Source organism: Myotis davidii, unplaced genomic scaffold (assembly GCF_000327345.1).
Source record: "Myotis davidii unplaced genomic scaffold, ASM32734v1 scaffold963, whole genome shotgun sequence".
Taxonomy (NCBI): Eukaryota; Metazoa; Chordata; class Mammalia; order Chiroptera; family Vespertilionidae; genus Myotis; species Myotis davidii.
This window is the reverse complement of record NW_006294116.1, coordinates 453558-469092: the sequence shown is the minus strand read 5'-3', so window position 1 is coordinate 469092 and position 15535 is coordinate 453558. Positions and strand designations below refer to the sequence as shown.

The following is a 15535-nucleotide window of genomic DNA, read 5'->3' as shown; positions in this document are numbered from 1 at the left end:
TTAATAAGTCAGATAGAAAATAAAGACTTACTCTTACTGAGGGCGCATCTGGTCACTCTAAAGCTGGAGGTGTCAATGCTCCTTACAGACTCACTGAAAGAAGTTATAGTATTCTCATCTCCCCGCTTCGACTACACATTGATATCTAATGAAATATTTTTGCTATAATTTCCTTAATAAAGACTACCCTGCTTTCATATTTGTCCTCATAATAACAGGTTAGTTTTCCAGATACTCTGTCACAACGCAATGCCAGATTTTTTTTTTAATGTTATGGACCTTCAAATTATATCCTGTAAAAGAGCAAGCTATTTCTAAATTAAATAGCTTAAAATTCTTAGATCAAGATCCTATTTTCCATGCTAAGGAGGATAGAATTCTGGAGCCTCCACAAAGCATTTTTCAGACCTTTGAGCTGATGAGAGTCTGGACGCTACCTGAGCATCCCTGCTGTGGGGCAGCCTTTGGTTTTGTAGACCACGGGCCTTCTGCGGAAGAGCACATTTACATTGTCACTTTCTAACAGGAGCTGTCTGGTTTCTGAATCTGAGATGATTATTATGTTTTTAGGATATCTGCACACCAGGTATTTATCGAAAACTATCTAAAAATTGATTTCTGTAAGAACGTTTTGCTCCTGTCACAGTCCTGGTGTGGACAATTCCTAGTTAAGAGATCATCTTTTTCTGTTTTCATGTGAAACTTATCTCTGATTGCAAGGTCTCGCCTTCCTTAATTGAGGTTTTTAAAGTAATTATCTCAGTTTGGCTATATTCCATGCCTTGGATCCTTTATTCTTATCTTGGTGGGCCAGTAATATATGTTTTCTCTTTTTATAGCCTCAGGTGTGCTTGGGGAATAGATATGAGTTGCAAACAATAAAAAGACTTTAGGATAAGATTAGTTTAATTTAGGATTAACTAGAAATCCCTTTATGTGAATGTTCCCTACTGAAAAATCTATAATATAAGTGCAAATCTTTCTATCCCATAATTGGATATGGAAGGACCACCCTGGCAAAGAGGGTTTGTCAGACTGTCACGAGTGGAAATTAATAAATTAGGAAGGTCTGAATTAGCACCAAGGTTGAATTAGCACCAAGGAGAGCTGATGCAGACTATGCTTTGCCAAGCCCCAAAGCAGCTATTATTCTTCAGGAATTCAAATCTTTTCTATCTGTACCTAGGGTGGGGCCTTTACTTTTAAAATGTGTCTGCCTGTCAGACCTGATCTTTTGTCCTGAAAGGAAGAAGCAGTCTTCCACTTTCTAGGAACCTTCTGTGGCTGACTAATGCTCTTTTTTCCTTTGGTGAATTTGGGTGAATTTGGGCGAATTTGGGACTCAGCCCAAAGACTCATGCTGTTAGCTTGGTAGGATCAGATGTATGCTCTTTGTGGGGTCTTTTTTTTGTAATCTAATTTTTCTTTTATTTTTTTTATTTCAAGAAAAACAATTTTAAGTATAAATGTTTATCTCAGCGATCCAGATGTTTTTGTGCTTTTTTTTTTTAAAAAAAATATACTTTATTAATTTTTTACAGAGAGGAAAAGAGAGGGATAGAGAGTTAGAAACATCAATGAGAGAGAAACATTGATCAGCTGCCTTCTGCACACCTCCTACTGGGGATGTGCCCGCAACCAAGGTACATGCCCTTGACTGGAATCGAACCTGGGACCCTTGAGTCTGCAGGCCTACGCTCTATCCACTGAGCCAAACCGGTTAGGCCCAGCTGTTCTTATTTAAGAAAAAAGAGAGATTCTGATGTGCCATCTAGACAATTGGTCAGTTAATACAAATAATGGAAATGAAGAGGGAAAGTTATTATGGGGCCATGATGAGTAAAATGAATGTCAGTGCTTAGGAGATGGGGGATTAAGGCCGAAGATGTGAATTTCGTAGTCATCCACATAAACTCAGCAGTCTTCATACTTACATTTTGAATATTATAGATGTAAAGAGATGACAGTAAGCTAATTTTATATATCTTTCATCGTGCTTTAAGTGCCTATTCTGTGCCAAGATTTTGCTTAGATGATTAATGTATGTGTGGCTTCTAAACCCATTACAGCTACTCTACAAATACAGTTAACCTTCACCAATGCAGGGTTAGGGACACATGTGTGCATGTTCTCCTAAAGTCTCTCCCTTCTTAGAGCACTACTTCAATGGCCTCGGGTAACCTTAATTGTCTATTTATAGGCCCTATCTCCAAATACAGTCTCATTGGGGGTAAGTAGGGCTTTGACCTGTGAATTTTGTACGGACAGAATTCAGTGCATAACGCTGGGCTTTTAAAAACGTATGACACACCTGACTGGCATGGCTCAGTGGTTGAGCATCGACCTATGAACCAGCAGGTCCAAGTTCCCGGACAGTTCCGGGTTGCAAGCTCAATCCCCAGTATGGGCCATGCAGGAGGCAGCTGATCAATGGCTCTCTCTCATCTCATCCATTATGTTTCTCTCTCTCCCTTCCTCTTTGAAATCAATAAAAATATTACAAAAAATGTATCACAGTTTATAAAAAGAAAAATGTATCACAATTTGGTAAGTGTACGAGTGAAAATTAATTAGTAAAGAGCCTACAATGGATGCTACTTAGGTGGTCTCTGGGATAGAAATTATTATTACAGAATTGATGTTTTTGTCTTGGAAATCTTTAATGGCTAGCACAGCTAAAAGTAAAGAATGATTCTAAAATCCATGGGAAAAATTTTACTGGGGTGTGTTTTCTTAATTTGTATAGATAATTTTTTATGTTTTTAGTTTATGTTTTAACATTGATTCCCTTTGAGAATTTATTACTTGCAGTGACAATAGATTACCACTGTTTAGTTTAATGTCTAGCAGATGTTTTATTTATATAGTTTAAAACCTAGCAAGTATTTTATTTATATAATCTCTTGATCCTAGCACCAGCCCTAATGTGATATAGGCCCCTTATTTCTTAGCAGATTTTCACTGATTCTCACTTTTTCAACTGGTACTTCACTATAGCCCTGAGCTGCCTCAGGTATCCAGGAATCCAGTGATACCCAGAGACTAAGCCTCAGCACTCCTACCTGATAATACACTTGCCCAAATGCGTGTGTGGCGGTAAGGAACAGTCTCTCTCTTCCGTCACTTGCATTCACTTCTAAACGTTTTTGAAATCTCATCTACTTCTGTCTTCTCTGCTGTTTTTGTTGCCCTTGGGTGCTTATGCTTTTTGAACATTATTTTATTGTCATTATAATGGAATCTTGGGAAGAACATGTGATCACTCCTTTAAATGGTCATTCTCCTTTGCCTTCCCCTCCCCCATACTTGATTTTAAATGGAACAGAAGTTTATAATAGCTGTGCAAACAATATGTGAGAATAAAGTGCTGTGAGTTTTAGTTTATGAGCATTTGATAATTTAAACAGCAACTGTTTTTCTGAAGAAAAGCACCCTGATCGTAGGGCCATTTTAATGAGCACTGTGTCTAATTGTAAAGAAATCTAATTTAATAAGTTGACTTGTGCTTGAGTTTTGAGTTCTGCTTTTTTCATTATCAGAGGAATTCACTCAGAAAGTTTGAGTCAAGCTTGTCTTTTATCCATACTGCATATCATGATGACACTTGCGTTGCTTGCAATCAGCTGAGTGGTTTTTACCTTGCAGATGTTGGCTAGTTATAATACTAGTTACGTCATCACTCTTTGGATAGGATGAGCTCCATGGGAAGTACATGACATTTTTCCTCCTCTAAGTTAATTCCTTCTTACTGAGAAGTTCCTTTTCTTTTGAAATTATTCAACCTTCACAAATTTCTGTGTCTATGAAAAACAATCATATTAAACTCCAAGTTCAAGCCCTTTCATTTTTCAGTTTGTGCCTTTTCGGCATTTTATAAGCAATAACAAGTATATAAACGATTCTTTTCTTCTGGATAAAAATCTAAATGTAGAAAAGAATTAAAAGGTTGCCACTGGCATATCTGCCCAAGGTGCCAATCATTCAGATTGTGAAACCTGCACTGGAATGAGTTGCAGATGTGGTGCCAGGAAGCCCAGGTTTCCACATGCAACTCCATACATTGTGATGACATTCCAGTTGGTTCTGCTTCCTTCAAATCCACGTGACAGGAAAAACCTTACTTGTGTTTATGATGCTCTGTGATCTCTAAGAGTGTATATCCTGATAACTAGATGACCTTTTCTGTACAGAGCACATATATAAATCTTGTTTTTCCTTTGATTCTGTGAGAGAGTTATAAGTAATGAGTGGGATTATGCAAATTCTGAATGAGAAACCTAGGCTAAGCAAAATTCTGCATTAGAGCTGGTCTTGAAGTATGTGTGCGCGTGTGCATGTGTGCCTGTAAATTTGTTGAAGTCTTTCATCTGCTGTCCTCTATTCAGTTCTCTTTATTCTTGACAGATTATACCTTTACAATTATTTTATTTTCATTTTAGTGAATCATTAGGGAAAAAGTAGATAAACTTATCTTTAGCTGTAACTTCTCTGACTTTTTCCCCCCTATACTTGATTTTAAAGCCAACAGAATTTCTTTTAAGAGGTTTATTGAGATATAAATTATACATCATAAAATTGACCCATAAAGTATATGATTTAGTGATTTCTTAGTGTATTCAGAGTGCAATTATCACCACATCTGGTTTTTGAACATTTTTATCATTTCAAACTGGAAGTGTATTAGCAGACACTCCCCATTCCTTCCTCAACATCCCCGCTGCCCTTCCACGTCCCTCAGCCTTAGGCAGTCTGTCTATATAGATTGCCTATTATGGGCATTTCCTATAAATGAATCACACACCATGTGGTTTTCTTGTGACTGGCGTCTTTTACTTAGTATAAGTTACAAGGTCCATTCTTGTTAGAACATAGATCAGCACTTCCTTCCTTTTTATGGCTGGTTAATATTCCCTTGCATGACTGTACCACACTTTTGTTATCCATTCATTCATTGATAGACTTTGGGCGTTTTTCACCTTTTGGCTATTATGAATAATGCTGTTATGAACACATATTTACATGGTCTTATATGGGCATAACCTTTTGACTAGCTGTGCTGTTATAAACACTTATCTACAAATTCTTATGTGGGTATATGCTTTCATTTCTCTTGAGTAACTGCCTAGGAGTGGATTTGCTGGGTCAAATGGTAACTTTATGTTTAACATTTAAGGAACAATTTTCCCAAGTAATTGAACTATTATACATTCCCATCAGTAATGAATGAGAGTTTTAATTTCTCTACATCCTGCCAACACCTGTTGTTATCTGTATTTTTTATTTTAGGCAATAGAATTTTGTAGTAGCAGGAAGATTATGGGCCTGCAGAGGAGGAAGGGAGAGGAGACTAAGCCCCTTCAAGGCCAAGAGATAAGGTCTATTAGAGATTTTTGGAATTAATTGTTATGAACTGAGTGAAATCCTCAATAAATTCTGCATTTTTCACTCATGCTTTTATGTGAGTATCTTATTTGGATTGAGCTGGAAGAGAGTACAGCCAACAAATGAATTATTTAAAAAAAATATGCAACTTGTGCTCTCTTCGGCAGCACATACACTAAAATTGGAAAGATACAGAGAAGATTAACGTGAACCCTGTGCAAGGATGACATGCAAATTCGTGAAGCATTCCATATTTTTTTTAAAAAGGTATCCAACTTGTATTTATAGAAGGTCAATTCACTTAAAAGATATTGAAAATTTGCTTAAAGAATATCAAATTGGAAGTATGTCAAATGATTAGCTTGCTGGTCACCCATAAATCTGTCCTAATTCCATTCAGCTGCATTGTAAACACCTACTTTTCTGAACCCATGAACAGACTCAATTTTTGCATTGAATCCATAAATAAATTTGAAGACTTAAGGGAGAAAGAAGAGACCTTCAAAATAGACTTAAATAACTCTGGGCTTAACTCTGGGCTTCATGGTTTAACTCAAAGGACTCCAACTCAGTCCACTTACAGCTTGAGCAGCGTCAGCTGAATCTCAAGGGCAGGATAAGTGGTGATATGTTTTCCCTATTAACTACTTAGTAAGTAGTGTGTCACTCCCCCGGCCCCCCACCCTGCCACACACACACACACACCACTTAATATAGCACTAGATTCATAGGGAAAGCCAAGAAGCTAAGTTTTATTTAGCTGGGATAGTGCCTTATTGTTCAAGATTAGCATGTTATATATTCAGAGGCTCCCCTTTCTGTGTGCTGTGGTGATTTTTCCTGTTCTCCTGTGTACTGGCGTCCCATATAAACATGTTCTTCACCTGTTAAATGCTTGTCTAACAGCTAACCTAGATTTGATCTTCCATTTTGGAAATTTAGATAGACTATTTTATGTTTCTTATATTTTTATCTGTGCCACCTGGTTCCCCTGACAAGCATGCAGCACTCAGTAAATGCCCTCAGAACAGACTAGCTGACCTACTATTTACGTATCATCAGGAGTTAATTTTTGTTATGGGACTGAAATGTAAAGCCTCACTCATTCTCTGTTCGGCCTACAGGCCTTTGCCTACATGTTACTTTGAGCAAATACTAATTGTGTGGGTCAGCATGCAGGTTCATTCTGGGAGCAGGAGTTAAGTGTGGATCCTGGCTAATTTAGCAATACACACACTTCTGCATCTAATCAGAATCTAATCAGAATGGTAAGATTGGTAGTTTCATTAATAGTGTCTAAGGATAGACTAATTTTTATTAGTCACTTTATCATCTCGCCCTTTGAGAAATTTGTGTGGGGCGTCTGAGAAAGAACTTTGTCATGGGCAAGGGTTACGAGAGAGCTATACAAACATAGCCTCTCATTTTACATGGAAAAGTACAAATTCCATTAGTTATAAGATGTGATTATGAAGCTTGTCGTCACTCGAAAGAAATGATTCTACTTCTGGAGAATGAAATGCAGAGGCAGTTTGTGATTGCTTTTCCCATTCTTCTGCGAATGTAATTCACGTTTTTTATTCTCACTATTTTTAGAAAACATTTTGTGCCCGACATTCTTGTAGACTCTTATTAAAATGTTGTTCCCCCCCCACACACATATCCCCAGACCTAAGCAGCTATAATGCATTAGGGTTCCTACCCAATACTATTCACCAATTTTGCTTGTCGATTCAGAAAACATTTTTAAAATATTGACATGTATGAAACAGCTAATTCTGTTAGAGTATGTTGATCAACTCATGTGTTCTGAGGTCGGACTGCCCGGATTTGAACTGCAGTTGAGCTCTGTGGTGGTTGGTGGACATGGACAAGTTTTCATCTCTGTTTCAGTCTAGTTGTCTCTAAGTGGGATGAGATTCCTGTTGCCGCTTTACCACAAACTTAGTGACTTAAAACAGCGAGCATACGTTTATTATCTCATAGTGGGGTGTGAAGGCTCAGCTGGTTTTTCTATTCAGCTCTCACAAGACTAAAATCAAGGTATGTTGGCCTGAGTTCTTACCCGACCAGACTCACTCGGGTCGTTAGCAGTCTTCAGTGCCATGTGGTTGTAGGACTGAGGTCCCTGCGTCCTTGCTGGCGTCTCCTCAGTGTCTAGGAGCTGTCCACATCCTTGCGCTTATGCCTTCTCTTTATCTCCAAAGGCAGCAACAGCTCATTGTTCTGTCTAATCAATTAGCAAGTTTTCATAAATCCTTTTGTGAAGCTTAATGAGGAAATAGAAAGCTACTTCAATAAATCTGGCGCCATGAAGCTAAGTATTTTGCTTGTTTTAATGGCTGACCTTCTCATGACTTTGAGATATATTGTGGTAGAGATTAGCATTCAGTTGTTTTTTTTTTCTCCTTGAGGCTAAAATTGTAAGTACAGTATAACTTCATGGCCAGTGAAAAGTTAGAGCACTTGACAAGCACTAGGATAAATGTCCAGATTAGAGTTAGGTGTCACCCCTCATGTGATCTGGGTCCAGCATTACTGGTTATGCTTGTCATCTTTTTTAACGAGAGCAAATACTTGTCACCTGGTTCACTGGTTGCTGCTTACTCTGGAACAAAAGTTTTTATGGTACAGTCTTCTTTAAGTGCTGACTAATTTTCTCTGGGTACTGTGTAGATGCTGCTAGTTGAGTGTTTGTGTCTTTGCTTGAGAAATGGGTCAAATTTAGCCAAGAATGAATGAAAACTTTCAAGAAAACTTGAATAATTTAAAGTGGCACTTTTCCCTAAAAGAGAAAGTTTGTTCTTGTCCTAGGAAAAGGTTAATGTTAAGGAAAATGATGACTATTTCAGTTATTAACCATTATTCCATCTGCAAAGTTTTCTTAAACTTTCCAGACCCATGAATTAACACATTCTAATTTTGATTCCAGTTCATAGAAATAACTTCAGGTTTCAAGTAGTTAAAATATTTTAAACAGCTTCAGAGATACATGTACTTCCATTTCTGAGGCCCTTCTGTGGAATTTCATTGCTGAGTATCCTTACTCTCCTACCATCAGATAACCCTTTTCTTATCATTTAAATAACTCTCTTTAATCCAACTCCAACTTAACACTTTGAACCAGCTAGTTCTTTAAATAGATTAAATTATTCCACTTTTCTTTCAGATATATTCGAGATATAGGAGTCTCTTAATTCCTATGCTAGTTTGGCTTACTTTGTCTTAAAAGTGTGTCATAAGTGTGTATCAGTCTATTAAGGCTATCTTTTTTTTCAATCCTCACCCAAGGATATTTTTTTCCATTGATTTTTTAGAGAGAGTGGTAGGGAGGGATATGTAGAAAGAAAGAGAAACATTGCTATGTGAGAGACACATGGATTGGTTGCCTCTCACACATGCCCCTACTGAGCAAACCTGTAACTCAGGTACCTGCCCTTGACCAAGAATAGAAACCACAACTCTTTGGTACATGGACCGATGCTCTAACCACTTACCAACACTGGCCAGGGCTAAAACTATTTCTAAACCACTTTTTATATGCAAGGAATTTATTGAGGGGCTTTAAGAGACATTTGAAACTGAACCTCCAACTCTGAGCTCACATTTGCCAGTTTGTGGATTTTTATTTTTTAACTTAAACTGCCTATAAACATCAGACACATTCTCAGTGAGGCCTTCCTGAAAATCTTATTTCTAATTTCAGTCACCATCCCTCACCAGGCTGGTACTCCCCGCTCCCCTAGCCCTGTTACTATATTTATTGTTTAACATCTTACCTACTAGACTCTAAGCTCCATGAAGGTAGGGGTTGGTTTGTTTGCTTGCTGCTGCATCACAAATGCCTAGAATTTTGCCTAGCATAGAATAAACCACTCAATAAAGACTTCTTGAATGATTGTTTCATACATGTATTTTACATAGATAAAACAACTTACATATTTAGAACAAACAAGACACGTTTAAACTTTATCCAGAATCTGCACATGTCTTACCATCTCACTGCTGTCAACCTCTGGTCCAGGGATGACAGCTGGCTTTTACTTTTCTGGGCTGTCACAATAGTCCCCTCCCTAGTCTCCCTGCTTTCGACTTTGCCCCTTAGAGCCTAGATTCAGCACAGCAGCCCGAGTGGCCCCTAAAGTCACATCCCCCCACAGCTCAGGACCCTCACTCAGGGTGGCAGTGGGGGGGGGAGGGGAGGCCATAGTTTAAAATAAGACTGTGTTGGCTGGCCCTAGTCCTCCCCCACACTGTCTCCTGACTTTATTTTTTACTACTCTCCCACCTATACCACGTGGCCCCAGCCCCAAGGCCCCTTCAGGGCCCCCTTTTCGTTGCTTAGAATGCACTTCCCTCTTCCCTTCAGCTCTCTGCTTAGCGGTCCCCATATTAGAGAGGCCTTCCCTAACCCCTGACTGTGTTTCATGAAATAACATTCCCCACCCCTGCATAACGCGGCTTTATTTCCCCTTACCCTGCTTTATATTTCTTCATAGCACTTACGTTACTGATCGTTTGATTCAAATCTCTCCCCTTGATTTGAATATGTTTCATAAAAGCATGATGTTTTTTTGTTCAGTGCTGTATCTTCAGTGTTGTCAGACACATAGAAAACACCTGGAAATATTATAGATAGTGTGCAATAAGTATCATGAATTAAAGTGTATTAATTCATAGAAGCACTGCTGATTCCTTTTTATAATGTGAAAACTCGAGGGAGCCATTGTAATTACTAATATAAATGCAAGAACATGAGTGAATAGGTAGTATTTATTATATTTAGGTATCAGCAAATCAAAAGATAATGAAAGTAATAATAAAGTAATTATTATGAACTGTGTTTCTCACAAACATGAAAAGGCATCTGCTTATTAGGCACATTTGCACCCAGACTCCCAGACTCAGTGCTTTGCTGGGCATTCTCCTACATTCTCCTATAAGCTTCTCCAAAGGAGTCGAGCCGTGGTGATTCTCTTGTGTAGGAAGCTTTGCTGTAATGGTGCTATTTACCACATATTTCTGGAAAGCAGTGCAAACTGCAGATTCTCAGTATGTTAGCACATAATTAATCAGTATGAAAAGAAGTGAGAAGAAATATGCTAATAAAGAAAGGCCTTTACTGCACTGTCAGTGTGTTCAAAGAAAAATTCAGGAGGTCCATTGTGACTATTGAAGGTTCGAATGTGGTATGTAAAACCACTGAAGTAGAGGACACTCAAGATTCTCGCCCAGTGAGTGAATCAGTGAATCCATCTTCCATCAGAGGAAATGGAAGTTTGGGGGCATAGAATGAGATAAAGATAAGACATATTTTCCTCAATTACTTCTGTTTTTTTGAGAATATGTTTAGTGATTCTTCCATTCACGCCATAAAGGATTTAATATTATTTTAATAAGCTTGAGAGTCTCTGAATATATCTGTTTCCATTCCCATTATTTGTCCATTTTATTTCCTTGGGAAGATTATTTATTGCATTTCAAAAATTGGAAGTAAATGATGAAAATGTTACATTTTTAAGGATGCTATTGTCATAAATTCATAACTATTTGAGAATTTATTTTATTTGATGAGGTGTCTTCGCATGCAAGGGTTTGAAATTTCATGTCAGACCGAGGCCAGTGGCCCATTCATTTCCAGGGCTGTTGGAATTCTGTTGCTTGTACCCTTAAATGTACACTTCTATATTTTTTTAACTTTATATTTTTAAATATTTACATGTGTTTAATCTTAACTTTTATTGTTTCTATTCTCTATGTACATATAGAGGTTAATTTGTTCTTTGCAAAGCAGTATTATTTATACGTAAACTTGTAGTTTCATACAATAACCCAACAATTTCACTCTTCAATATACCCCAAGATACACTCTGTACATGTACACCAGGAGTTATGTACAAAAATGATCCTTGCAGCACTGTCCCCAGGAAGCATTTGGAACAACCCAAATAACCTTTAAGAGGGGAGTGGATAAACTGTGGTAAAGGCAGAATGGAATATTATACAATGAATGAATATTGTAAAATGTACTGCAGCCTCTTGTAATAATGCAAATGAAGCTTAGTAATAAATTGCTTCCAGCAATAACTTTTTATAAAGACAACTCAAACATAAACATACAGTCACAATGGAAGCAGGAAAATGAGCAAGGAAGTCGGGATGGTGTAAACCGCAGTTGTAAACAGAGAAAACACACCCATGAAAACATCGAGACTCACTTTGGATTAATCACTGTAAAAAAAAAAAAAAGCAAAATAGAATTATATTTTCTCTTCATAGTTATTTATTGCTCTAATATACAGATATGAGAAATGGTTAGTCTTTAATTAGTTTTTAATAACCTCCAAATGTAATTATTTCCCTTTCTTACTTCTGGTCAAGTAAATCTTGACTCTGCTAGTCAAGATCTTTATGCAGTGGGGAAGAATGCCATCATAAGCAACATACTACATGGATTATCAAAGTATTTGAATATGATTTATTTCATTGTTAAAAGTAACTTAATATGAAAAGCCTCTAATATCAAGAAATCTATTTCACCCTAAAAATTAGTTTATTGCATCACATTGTGGTCAGTAAGAAATAATAATTCTGATTATAAATAGAATGTTTTGCGAAACAGTTCTAACAAAGATGGAAATCTACACAATGTTTCTGGCATTGCTGTTTAGTAGCATCACTTGTTCTAACATTCATAAAGGTGAACTGCGCTCGTATTAAAGGCATTTCATTTCAGCCTCAGTGTGGTCATAAAACCACACCTCAATGGAGGTACAGTAAAAGGAGCTATTAATGCTTATAGCATTTAGTATGTGTCAATCACTCTTTTAAGTACTTTACAAGTATTTCATTTAATCCCCATCACAACCCTATAAGATAGTTAATATTACCATTTAAAAATAAGGAAACAATTTAGTAAAGTCTAAGGTCACATAGGTACAGCAGTCAAGTCTCCCCGTATTCGAGGAGGATATATACAACCCCCCCCCCCCACCAGTGGATGCCTGAAACCTGCAGATAGTACCTAATCCTATACATATGATGTTTTTTCCTATACATTTATACCTATGGTAAATTTATAAATTAGGCACAGTAAGGTATTAACAACAGTAATAACAAATAATAAAATAGATCAATCATGCTATATTGTAATAAAAATTTTGTGAATTTGAGTGCTCTCTCTCTCTCCAGTAATTTTTATATTTTCAGTCCAGACTTATTTCTGTGCAATTTTTTCCTTTCTTTCAGTAAATGGCTCAGAGTTACTCATTACAGGGGGCCGGTCCCCTGCTAAAGTCTCCATGTAGGCTCAATGCTTTCTGGTGCAACGCTGTTGTTGTCCATTGGAACTTGTTTTCTGTTCACGTGTTCTACCCTGAAGCCATTCAATGCTTTCCCATCTTAACTAAGCACTTACGAACTGTGGCCATAACTTTTGGAGTTTGAGGTGCAAGGGAAAACTAGCATGAATTCCTTTTTACTTCTTCACAATTTCAGGAATACAATGTTTGTTTTTACTATAGTAGATATGATTTTTCTTAAGTCAAGAACTTTCATCTTTTCACTTAAAGGAACCCATTTCATGCAGTGAATAAAGCTCTTGGTTTTCAGCATGTCTTGAATAAGTTAGAAATTCTTTAACATTTCAAAAAGTTGAACGCTTAAGGAGCATAGGAAAAGCAAAAGTGAGTGCCCTTTTTTGTTTTGTTGTGTTAATCCTCACCCAAGGATTCTGTTGATTGTGGGGAGAGTAGAAGAGAGAGGGAAGGACAGAGAGAAACACATGTGAGAGAAACACATCGAGATTGGTTGCCTCCTGCAAGAGCCCCTACCAGGGCCCTGGCTGAGGAGGAGCCTGCAGCCAAGGTACATGCCCTTGACTGGAATCGAAACCGAAACCAGAATTTTGATCCGCAGGCCGACACTCTATCCATTGAGCCAAACCGGCTAGGGCCAAAAGTGCCCTTTTTGATGGCCTATCTCAGTCTTTAGGAATCTTTTTTCTGAATAAAGTGTTAGAATTTAAATATCTGTGTATTTTTGTTATTGTCGCAGTGAAATATGCCTGAGTACATTTTTATTTTTCTTTTCAGATGACACAAATGATGCTCAGGAGAATAGCTTAAGAGCCTTAATAAAAGAGCTGCCAGACACCCACTACTGCCTCCTCAAGTACCTCTGCCAGTTCTTGACAAAGGTAGCCGAGCACCATGTGCAGAATCGCATGAATGTCCACAATCTCGCCACTGTGTTTGGGCCCAATTGCTTTCAGTAAGTCAGTGGAGTTTTGCTTTAAATATTATCACATACCCCTTTTCTTTTAGCATTGCCTAAAATGAGTGGGATGTAGATGCCTACTATTTCAAACCAGAAAGTCAACCAATTCTGTTGGAGAAGTTCCATCTTGCTATTGGGCATTTTAGCCTCATTTTTTGTCCCAATTTTTAAGAAAGCAGATAATACCCTCTATGAAACCATCATTTGTAGTATTTCAAACAACCTTATTTAAAATTCTGAAAATAAGCTTTACTTTCACTAAAAAAGGGCACTGAAAAATTTAATCTGAAACATTGATTAGCAGAAAGGAAAGGAAAACGATGTAGGGCATAATTTCTTTAATAGTGTTAAAGTTCAAAACATTGCTAATGGATGGAAAAATACAAGCGGAATATGTCAGTGACAGAAAAAATGTAACCTCAGCTACATTTATTTATTTTCTAGGAATAAACTGGACTAGAAATAAACTAGTTTTCTGTGGTGAGTGCTACATCACTAGCCACAAGAATTTTTGTAAAGCTTTATATTTTACTTTCCCTTTTATTCCTGAAAGCTCTTTAAAGTATGAAACATGATCTTGCAATCCAGGGACTTTGCTTTTCACTCTCCTATCAATCCCTGCTGATATAAAACACATTCCTTCTAGTTATAAGGAAAGAGACAGACAGAGAACACTCCTCACACTTTAAAGGGTCTCAGAAGCTCTCAGGAAATTTGTTGTTTTTTCCTTAGCAGTGTATCTGCTTATCCACTCCATTAGTCTGCAGACCCATTCAGCTGCCCAGAACTAGTAATTTTACAGCGGGAGAACCACTCTCTAAATATAAACTCTGGCTTAGATCATAGTAGCTGCAGGCTTCAGGACCTTTGCAACCTACTAGAGGGAGAAGTTCTGCCTTAATAATGATCCCCTTTGTAACCTTAGATATTTAAATTTTAAATAACAGCATTTCATAGGATATGTTAGGATCTCAAATAAATGTCTCAAACACAGGCTCCACTAATTCTTACCTTACTCAGGAGCTCAATGGTAGTAAAAAAGCTGTATTTCCTTTTATGTTTATCTGCAGAGTAAACTTTGGTAACTTGCATCTAAGAAATAAAGGTAAGTAGAAAATGTTACTCATCAATTTTGAAACCCTAGGTTCTAGAAGAGGTGAAAGCAAATTGCAAATAGAATGCTTATTTAATAATACACAGATGCATATCTCATTGCTGGCTTACTGGATTGGGCTTGATCTGGAATTTCTGACAACCTGCTTCAATTAGTCAAAATATCAAATAAGTGATGAGTTTTTATTATAGAGTCTACTAGTGATTATAGCTTAACAATTTTTTACTGTGATAAAATATACATAACAGGTCTGGTGATGTGCTCAGTGGTTAGAACGTCAGCTCTTGCACCGAAGCATCATGGGTTAGATTCACAGTCAAGGGCACCTCCCTGGGTTGCAGGTCTGATCCCCAGCCCTGGTCAGGGCACATGTGGGAGGCAACCAATCAATGTATCTCTTTCACATCAATGTTTCTCTCTCTCCCCTCCCTTCCACTCTCTTTATTTATTTATTTATTTTTTTAGAACCTTCCACTCTCTTTAAAAATCAGTGGAAAAAATATCCTTGGATGAGGATTAAAACACACACACACGTATATAACAAAATTTACCATTTTAACCATCTTTAAATATACAGTTCAGTGGCACTAAGTACATTCCTATTGTTCTGATCTATTAATTGGTATGTATTTCTAAACTTATGGATGTAGACGTCACTACCAGGTCCTTTTCTCATTGAAATAGGCTATATTAATTGTAACATATCGTGTATATTGAGCACTTAGAAAGTACTGTACTGTCTCATTTATCTAATTGATTCTA

The 15535-nt window shown here is 37.3% G+C and overlaps 1 protein-coding gene across 1 annotated transcript in view; it reads left to right on the top strand.

The window, feature by feature from the left end:
• FAM13A (family with sequence similarity 13 member A) overlaps nt 1-15535 on the top strand; it is a 250927-nt gene that overhangs the window by 23152 nt on the left and 212240 nt on the right. Inside the window, exon 4 of the mRNA XM_006768190.2 lies at nt 13476-13653. Coding sequence (XP_006768253.1) covers nt 13476-13653 — 178 coding nt within the window. The remainder of the gene's footprint in view (nt 1-13475; nt 13654-15535) is intronic.